This window comes from Convolutriloba macropyga, chromosome 6 (assembly GCF_964194025.1).
Source record: "Convolutriloba macropyga chromosome 6, txConMacr16.3, whole genome shotgun sequence".
NCBI lineage: Eukaryota > Metazoa > Xenacoelomorpha > Acoela > Convolutidae > Convolutriloba > Convolutriloba macropyga.
The window spans coordinates 24,640,299-24,650,997 of record NC_134473.1 but is presented as its reverse complement, the minus strand read 5'-3'; the positions used below and the strand labels follow the sequence as shown (position 1 = coordinate 24,650,997).

General features: G+C 33.4%; 1 protein-coding gene across 1 annotated transcript in view; it reads left to right on the top strand.

Moving 5' to 3' along the window:
• Positions 1-880: 880 nt before the first annotated feature.
• Positions 881-10,699, top strand: part of LOC142341589 (ephrin type-B receptor 4a-like) — a 42,757-nt gene continuing 32,938 nt past the window's right edge. The window contains exons 1-3 of the mRNA XM_075392639.1: positions 881-1,678; positions 5,605-5,681; positions 9,957-10,099. Of these exons, the coding sequence (XP_075248754.1) occupies positions 1,597-1,678; positions 5,605-5,681; positions 9,957-10,099 (302 nt within the window). The 5' untranslated portion in view covers positions 881-1,596. The remainder of the gene's footprint in view (positions 1,679-5,604; positions 5,682-9,956; positions 10,100-10,699) is intronic.

The window sequence follows — 10,699 nt, the reverse complement described above, 5'->3', positions numbered from 1 at the left end:
TCTGTCGTTTAATTTTCGACTTTTCGTTTTTGACCATATAAGCAAGGTCGGTTGGTCATGCAGCACAATGTTTGAAACTTGGTTATGTAATCGTCTCGTTGACTCATTCAGATCATTTGACAATTCCTGATCGGATATTTTGTCTTTTGTAGCGTGTCTCTACAACAGCCAAGAGCAACCTTGCATTTCTAACTGTTTACTCCGAGGCAAGCAATGCTGGACCGCTTTAGATGCAATTTGATTGCCCTGGTTATGAGGTTGAATGACTATAAAAGCGTCTTGTGCTATTCTACAATTTGGTATAGGATGTCATCATTTAATTGTTAAGAGTTCATAACTCGTTGGATAAGCCGAAGCTAAAATTTGTTGTGACTGGTAATTGAAATGTAATGAAGGTAATAAATTGTTGACGCGAAGTCACGATGGTAGAAATATTTCTGGCGCGTCGTCTGACTGAATGTGCTTCGTAATAATCTATTTTGAAATCATAGGTTTATCTACTACTCTGTTAATGTTGAATATTAATTTAATCAAAAGAGATATTTGTTGAGAATTATTGTTGAGAACGCTCGTTATTTCTAGCTGACCCGTTTTCTCTATTAAATGAACGGCCTTTATATAACTGTACCTTTTGATTGTTGAATATTAAAAGAGGTTAAAATGTTGGAATTTCTTGAAAAAAATTAGGTCACGTGGAATAAAACATGGCGGGTTGCTTATTTTGCATTGTGAAGAGACAAGCGATCATTCAAATAAAAAATGACGATTCTTTCAGTATTTGCAGCTCTGTTTTGGGGGACTGAACACCCCCGTTGATTGTCTTTTAGTTGCTTAATTTCAGCCAATCACAAAGCCGTATATGATAGAGATAGATTGTTCGTATACGTTGTGTGTATATTTGAAAGAGCGGCCGGCCGTCTTTTATTAACTTAGTTGAGAAAATATATAATCCCGATTAGAGAGCAAGCTAGAGTTAGAGATATTGCATTTGAGATATACTTACTGAGAAGTTGAATAGAGATCCGAAGACTATTTTAGATATCATTCTAAACTTCAATTTGTTATCAGTTATCGAAATAGAGTTTAAAGCCAAATTTGGAACTTAGCCCGATTGTTATGAATGGATTGGATTGCCTACCCGTACTTAATTGTGAAACTGTTTAATTAATATGGTCGCCATTCTAATTTAGATTGCTCAACTTTAAATTACACAAACTGTTATCTGCAGTTATTCTGTTATTTTGCAACGTTGCCAACTCTAACATTTCTTTTGCACTTTCTCAGTTTTGTAAATTAGTGAAAGTCAGAAATTAAACTTAAATTTTATCTTGAAATTATCAAATTTTGGGCAACTTAATGTTTTGGTGAGATTGTCAAACTGACCTTAATTTGAAACGCACGTGTGAAACCAATTTCTACCCATTCACTGCTTAAATAAATTGTTCACATACTTTGGAACCTTGTTCAATTAAAATCGCGAAAGAATAAATCTACTTTAATTATTCAAAAATTGATTTCCGCCTCTTTTGGCAGAGTAATAATTACATCCTTTTTATATTGCAACAAAGTGTAAATTTAGGGCTATAATTCGGGGAAATGTTTTCAAATCAGTTCCTTCTGTTTTGCCTATTTTTATCAACTTTTGGGGTGCTAATCATCAAATCTTCAGCCGATGAGCGTGAGTATCTTATATCTTCATCTCTTATCTCAAACTTCGTCCACCGTGAGGCTTCGTACTTATTCCAACTCAAAATATGCTTTAAGTTTTGTTTAGAACCGTTTTTGAAAGTGCCATGTTCAGACTTTTGAACCATTTTTTTTTGCTAAGAATTAACTAGTGGCTGTATTTTGAGGTTACTATTGTGAGGCGTAAGGGAAATTTCCGCTCTTAAAATTGAATCTGATGATTTTGAGGTTTGCTCAGATTTGATTTTCTGAGTATAAACTTTTGATAACCTCTTTCTTTTTTTTTCGTTTGCATTTCTTCTACCATTTCGAGTATGGTAATTAGGCGCATTAGGAGCTTGGTTTCATTTCAGTACAGCAAAACGAGTTCAAAGTTTGAAGATTTAAGTCGAATGGTTCGATTTTTCCCATAAATTCCCGTTTTTGTGGGCTGCTACTTATATACCCTAACTTTTTACCGTGATTGTGCTAAAACGTCAGTTATATTTTTGTTGTATGTTAAAATGAGCTCAAGTGGGAACGAGCCGGCAGTTCTCAAAAAAAATTGTCGTTTTGATTCAGTGAAGTGGTTGGTTGAAATTTCTCTAATAACGTTTGGAAATCCGACATCATGACCGCTTATAAGGCTATGCCCTTTTGTGAACCTTACAAATGGACCAATTGTTGATTTGTTTGTGGGGGGTCATTTCTCTTATTCACGCACAATTTTGCTTGGTGTGATTGCTCATTCACTCGCAACACTGGACCAATAAAAGGTAAAATGGTTTCGAGGTAATGTTTTGTTGAGTTTACTGAAGGAAGGAATTTTTTTCATCTAATTAAATGAAGCTGCTTTAGTAGAGTATATCACATTCAAATCGTAAAGGTTATTGCAGAACACTATGTAATACTCTTTATCCGTTTATTTTGCAGAAACACAAAATTTTAGTCATTGCTACATAAGTGTTCGAGTGTTCTTTTTGAATGTTGCCGAAATTTTTATTGGAAAATTGATTCATGTAGAAAAAAATCATGTTCGGCGGAGAACTCCAGCCAGGAAAAATCAGAATTTTGCTTTCTCACAGCAAGTCTGCTAACTTATATTTTCACCAGTTATCAAAAGGAATTTATGATCGGTTCTTTTCCCATAAATCAATTCTTCATGTTTGTGTGAACAAATTACCGTTTGTTAGCAGGAAGCAGGTTGTAAATTTGCAAACGGATTGCCCAAAGATAGATAATACATGGCATGCAATTTTAACTACTACAAAATACTGCAACACTTCGCTAATATCTGAACAAAAGACCTTCATATTTTGTTTCTGTTTCGGTCGACATAGGAACAGCGTGTTATTTCTACCCGTCAATGACAAGCAACTAGAGAAAAGTGTGTTCTGATCAGGATTTGTCAAATAAACTGACAAACGTCAGATATTGTCATTCAAATCGAAAAATATAAAAATATTATTGCTCCTCTAACTAGCTGTGCATTTGTCACTCAACATGTTTTCAATTTTAATAGCGTCCCCAACTGGGCTATTATGTATAAACGCGGGTTGTATTTGTTTGGAAAACTTAATCCACTCTTTATTATAAGTTGATAATTTCAATTAGAAGTATAAGCTGCTGTTACTATAACCCGAATCCCTTCCCATACCCTTATAATTAGAGGCAGTCTTTAAACTGATCATCCAAATGTCATTATTTGAAGCAATACAAAAAGCGAGAGGGGCTATGTATATCCCTTTTTGAATAGGGAAATATTGACGGAACAAAGGTTTTCCTTATCTCCTTTTCCCTTTTTTCCCCAGTTTGCCTTTTTCACTCTTGCCAAATTGTAATTTCCTGAGCGGTGTGACGCTTTTACAAGATCAAAATGTGTAAAAATATGAATTTAATTTGCCTCTGTTTTAAATCATTTTGTGGAAAATTGATTTATCTGGGCCAGGCGAATTGTGTAATCGCCTGTATATATGTGTGGGTATGTATGTGTATATGTGAAAAGATTGCAGGAAACGCCCACAGTTTTTCCGCCAGGGTAAAATTAGAAAAGATTTTACCCTTACAAAGCTCAAATGAGGCTTGAAAACTAGTTAGCCGTTCGAGCATAACTTGAAATTTTTAAGTGCAGAAAATTTTGGCTTTTAAGCGTTTGGAAAACGCAAACAACCGTGTATTAGTCGCAAAATTAGCGTTATAAAAGTTAGAGTTATAAAACCTGTGGTTATATGCAAATTTAAGGCTTAGCCGAAGAAAGCTCATTTGAAAGAAGTTTTTTTTCGTTTTGAATATTTCTATCTCGTTTAAAACACCCGATTGTTCCTCTGTAAATTAGGAGGATTTTTAATGACTGCGAGCACGCAGTTATAATAAACGACATAAGCAATAATTTATTTCTCTCGCCGTCAGTTTTCACTCATTTTTATTAAGCAAAAGACCACTGTTTGTTATACGTTAATGAATGTGAACAAATAGAAACAAATTACTTTCTTTACTTTGACAAATTTTTCATGTTTTTAAAATTTTGTTGAAAATTTAGGTGGAATAGATTTTGTCCTGCTATGAAACTGGCGCTTAATTTTACAACTGAATGTTGTTTCAGTAATCTCAAATTACACTGAAAGCACTCGAATTTACACGGTAGAACTATTATTTTCTTGCGCCTATTCTACCCAACCATGACGACCTAAAAATATTTAGCTCTGGGAAAGTCGTTAATTGTGGTTGAACATGGCTAATTTTTGTTACATGGATAATGGTGTTCTTTTTAATTCACACGCTTGAGGTTGGTATGTTTCTACCACCTTGAACAAAAACTGTCTTTTTTATTAGTCTCGCTTGGATACAGTATAGTATCTTTTTTACCAATAATAAATGTCTGTATAGTGCAATAGGTGTGATTAGGTATTACAATTTATGCATACCCCAATAAGGGTGTTAAATTATTGGGTTTTATAACCCAAACCCCCTGGTCATATAACGTGTAAATGTCTTAGTTGTGCGATTTGACTTGTATTGTACCACTATGAAATAAAAATATTTTCAAACCTTTTCAAATGATTTGGGATAAACTTTCAAATGAGCAACTTAATTGACTTCCGAAATTTATGGGCGTCGTTCTTATACACCTTGATGCGGATCTCTGAAAAAGATTCATTCCAAGCTTTTCAAAGAAAGCGTGATTTCTTTTGCTGTTATCTGTGAATTTATCTAAAACGGACCGAACTAAGAATAGAGTTTGTTTGATGTAGAATTATTATACATAGCGGTATCGCTATTCAAAGAGTTGAGTTTAGAATTCCATCCCAATAATAATATCCCTTTTCCAAACTCAAATTCCATGCTATAAAAACATCAATTAGCTGCTGGGGAAATTCTAGCCCACTTATTTTACTCAATTCCCAGTTGGGATCATTTTATCTGCTTGCAACTCTTTTCTGAAAGGAACACATCAAAAAGTCCTGGAATTTAAAAGAAAAAAGTTAAAATTAGGGCTGAAGAAATCAAAGTTCTTTAAAAGTCCATTTTTATGACATAAGTTGTCGCCTCATCTATCTGGCAGTTTCAAATAGTTCATCGCTTTCTTATGTTTGCACAAAAGTTACAATAAACTACGATTGAAGTTTTTTAAAAGGTCTAAAATATGATCATGGTCAGAGTAAAAATACGGAATTGTTTCAGTACTGATTCTGTCTGGAGGTCAAGTCCAGGTGCTAATGAACAATTAACGTGTTCGTTGGCTAGCCCTTTCTGCATAAGCTAAAATGTATTGATTATTTCTGAAAACGAATGAGGATGCGCAATCGCAAAGTCACTTGGACAATCTTGCATTAATATTTAATAACTGATCGGAACACTAAAAAATAAATGGCAGTTTTGCATTCAGCTTTATAAATCAATCAAAATGACGCTTTGTTTATTTGTTTGTCTATTTTTCAGGTGTGTTGTACCAATCTGACTTCAGCAATGCGAAGGACTGGACTCCGGAGAGGTCGCCCGGACGATCCAAAGAAGGGGTAAGACATGATGCAATGTGTCACTATTGAACTGTAATATTATTGCTATTCAGGCAATTTTGGATCTGTTTCCCCCTTGGACCAAAACATTTTCCAATTGAACTTTTGATTAAACTAATTCGAGTTTCTGCGGAAGTTATGGTTGAAGTAGCCAGATGAGAGGTATGACTAGCCATATAGCCATCACAATCTCAAATAAAAATGCGTCAAAAATTTAAATGATCACTTGTACTCGACTGCTTGTTCGACAATGAATTTTAACTCCCTCATTCGTTTGACCTTTTCGATGCTCTAATACGCCCTTCTGTCAGTTCAAAGAATTTCCTCAGACATCATTTGGTTAAGTTTATAATATTATTATAGCTGTTAAGTACGGTAATAAGTTCGGTAATTTTCGCGTCTCATGTCAAGTAACAGAACAAAGAAAATATCAAAATGTATCATTAAGTTTACAGTTATTTTTTCTGGTTCTCTGTTTTAATTGACATTTTGTAGGTGCATAAAAAGCCTTATAGAGACAGATCATAATGCAGTTTCTTTTGATATTGGTTTTGAATATATTTTTTAACAAGGCGGCTCGGTAATGTGCAATGGCACATAAGGTTCCGACCCCGCCCATCCACAATTTTGGCATAATTGTCTACCAAATGAGGAACAGATAGAAAAACCCAAAAATTATTTTTTGCGAATCCCAAAAAAGCCCAAGTCTTTTTCAAAAAATTCTGTATGAACGATAAGATAACCTCCAAAACAAATAACTCAGTGGAGTAAAAATTGATGCATTAGATTGCTGTAATATGTCAATATTAAGAAAGCGAGTCAAAACGAACAGCAAAATCAAACAACAACAACAACAACAAACATTAATTACATCAAAAAATTTATGTCCCTCTTAAAAACTAAATTTAATAACAAAGTCAACATACCGTCAGATAAACCTGAAACTAAACAAAAATAACTTATAAATCACCAGAAAACATATGCGACCAGTCCATAAAAAGGTTTGGTAACAATTATACAAAAAAGAACAAAAACAGAAAAAAAAATTAACTTATTTTTTTGAAACAATTAACTTCAAAGTAATAAATACCATTAGGAATAAATTAATATTACCACAAATTTGCGATTACCACTGCTTCTATAGAAGGGCATTAGGACCTGACCTTATTCATTTTTTAGAGCGGCTAAAAAGAACAACAAAGAACAAACAAAATTTCAATTGAAACTTGCCAGAAAACGCTGTCAAAACCGTCAAGCCAAATTTTGGCACTCAAAATATATTTGATTGCGCCTTCTTCAAACAGCTATAATGTAGTACGTGGCCATTCATTAGTAAGACTAGGTAACAAGTAGACAAAAAAGCGAAGTGCTAAAGTATGTAATACTTTTAATTTTTTTTTTCGAAACAAAATTACATTCAATGTCATGAAAGGCATTAATTACAAAAAGAGCTATTTAAATATCGTCGTTTTTTCATGAAAAGGAAACCCTCGAGACCTGTAATTATCCAGAATATTTCTTGCATCTACAAAAAGAACGTCAAATATGACAAAAATCAAATTAATTTAATTTTTTTTTGTGAAAAAGCGGTGTCGAAGCCAGTAAGGTCATAACAAAATCTTTAAAAAAAAGATTTTGGGACACCAATCCCATTTATTCCCTTGACACCCATAATGTCATATTTGACCTGTAATCAACTAACGAGATTAGGTAACAAAAAGAAACATAAAAAGAACAAAATTGCGAAGTTAAAAAGGTTTTTTTTTAATTTTGGAAAACGATGGGTTTGAAAGTCATAAAAGCCATCAGCTATCTGCTAATATCAGAATATCGGTTTTTCTATTCTTCCATGAAAAGCCAATGAAAGCTATCACTATACAGGAAATTTCATACGACCGAAACGACAAAGTATAAATGACAGAGGCGTCGAGGCCATTAAAACGATTTATATCTTTCAGGATTTTAATATGTTCAATTGTGTTTTAATTTGAATTCCAATAAGGTGACATGAGAACTGTCAATAATGTGATAATGTGACAAAATTAGAAAACGTGAAAAACTGGCAAATATCAAAACAAACAAAAATCTAAAATCTTGTAGTATCAAAGCCAGAAAACAATAATTTCAGGCTTAAAACTGCAACCGAGAATAAATGTTAACTCAGTAGAAAGAAGAAGCAGTCTTTTTTTGCTGACACTAAGCTGGAAGTTGAACAAATTAAGAAAAAAATAGAGGAAAAGTTAATTAAGCCATTATTTATTGAAAAGTCAATTATTTTTAAAAAAGAAACGACCACAAACTTTCAATTAAAAAACTAAATGCATTAGCCTGGAGCTGTTTAGCAAGCGAATTGGTTGGACCTATCACTCCTGAGCTTTGATTTGATATGTTCTGTTCTTTATTATTAAAAAAAAAGTCTTTTTTTTTTAAAAAAAAGACCGACTGATTACAACCCGATTTTTTTTGGATTGTAACAGTCCAAGAATGGCCCAAAACTACCCCTGTTAATACTTATTTTCCGTTAAGAACAATTGATTTTTCGAATGTTGTAGATATAGATAATTTCTGAGTTGAAACTCAAAATAAATTCTGCATTTTTGATTATCAACGAGTAAAGTTAGCAAAAAACGGCGAAGTTTTAACTACAAGGCACTCTCTGCGGACTCTGAAGTAGAAATAGCCCCCCTCTGAGTCTACAAAGATTGTATGAGTGTTGTTTGGGGGTGTACTGTAGGCAAATTTAATCAAAGTGGACTAAAGTAGCTTATTTCGTGCTGTTGTTGATGAAAAAGGCTAAATTTTGAAATGTTTATCCAGATTTTTTGACCAAAAAATTAAATCAAAACAATCAAAAATGCTTGTTCGTCTTCAAAAATAAAATCAACGACACTTTTCTTAAAAATTATAACAAATATTAGCAAAATTGACGAAAATTTAGGCAAAAATTCCGGAAAATGTGAATAAAAACAACGTGAATTCACTCTTCTTTTCTCAGAAGTTTAAGCCTCGATAACTCCCTGTAGAAAACGAAAATTAAAAAAATCTTTTTAATTCCATATTCTACGCTGGACGAGCTTTCTAATGATACCAGTCTCAACTCTCTACGATGAATATATCGAGCGGCGAAAATTCACGGAACAAAAAAAAACCCAGTTGAGTATATAGTTCCTCCCCCCTCAAGAGGGTCGGAACAAAAAACTTGTTAAGTTCTCCATTTTGTTCAATCGGAAATGGGGATATATTGGTAGTAACGTCTATTCCTAAAAATGCTGAATTGGATCTGAAATTTAGGCGATGAAGAATTAGTATTTTTGAAGTCACATTTGTTTTTCAAAAGTTTTGGTACACACTCAAATTCAAAATTTTTTAATCCTTTTGGCAAGTTTTGGCATAGTTGTAAGAAAACTGTTTTGATTGTCAATTTCAGTTAAGCCGAGAAATAAATAAAAAAATGTTATCATTTATTTAATTTGCTGATTTTTCAAAAAGAACATTGATAACTTTTGTCGGTTTAAACAACATCATTGGCGTCGGTAACTGAGTTCAAGTGTTGTCAAGAGCTACAAAACATCACTTGATCGGGAGATACAACGTATTCAAACAAAATTAGTTTAGATAAGTTACATTAAGCTGTTTGTTCATCGGATTTTTTTGAACTTTGCTGTGAAGTCATACTGATTAGAACAAACTTTCGACTCCGTGTTACATTGGCTTTATTGTTTTCACTTTGTTGTGGTTTGAATTAAGAGTGTTCAATTAAAAACAATGCAAAGCCACTCAACTTTGAAACAGGTCGATTAGTTAGCTCTCAAATGAATTAATTAAACTACGGCGAAAAAGGTTTTTTATGATCGCGCCAATTGGCACACGAGGAAATGTTTTTAGCACGTATTAGCAAGTTATAAGTCTCAAGAGTTGGTTGTTTTTTTAAATACAAATAATGATTTTTGTAATTTTGACTACAAATGCAGTGAGAAACTGAAAATTTCTGAAATCTTAGCTGTCAAATATGGGAATGATTGGAATATTATTTTAATCATGACATTCAAACTTTTTTACAAGGCTTTCAAGCTTTTAAAGGGGCGAGGGATTCATTTTTTTCTCGACCAAGGCTAAATGATTCAGAATTCGGTGTCATGGTCTCTAAACTATTTGAACCCTAGATCAAAAATGGTGACAATGATTCATCTGAATTCGTACTTTTTTCGCTTAAAAGTTTTTTGACAGAAACTGTGTAACTAGCCATAATGTCGATTTGTCCTTATCGTGTTTTAGTGGAGTTTGGACCAGGAGGAGGGAGTGTACAGAACGTGTGACGTAGACAGCTCAAGTCTCACCACAGCTACCAACCTCAGAAATGTACTCTCCAAAAATTTCACAAAGTCTGCAGAGTTCACCAAAATTCACATCGAAGCTACGTCAGTTCATTTTAAATAATAGTAGATAAGAAATTATGTATTTAGATTAATTGCATACGAATAACCGCAAAATGTTTTTAAAATTTTTATTTTTGGATTAATTGTAGGACGTTTCGTCGGTACTATTAGGGCAAGTTCCGGGCTGCAACTTTATTGCTAGTGCTTGCTAAAAAAGTTGGTTAGAAACTGTGTGGGCATCCAAAATTGTGCGCATTTCTTGGATCGTTGGAGGTTTTATTAACTGTTGTAGAAAATCATACATTAAAATAACGGTTTCGTTATGAGTTTAGTTAGTCCGTATACATATTATTTTTGAGAAAATAAATATTTGATAAAGCAGTGATGTGTTCAAAATGGGAATATTTTATTAGAACGTTGGGTCTCGGTGACGAACTGAGTCAAGCCGTAACAGAATCCATTTGTGTTTATTTCCACGTCGTCTCTTGTGAATCCCCAAAAGTCATTCCCTATAAATATCCAGAGACGCAATTAACTGTAATTATGTCTCTAAAAATAGCCTCCTCTAATTTCCCCTCTCGCCCTGTATATTTAAAAGGCCCTTTGATATAAATTATAATTTCTCCTTAACTCTGGAATATT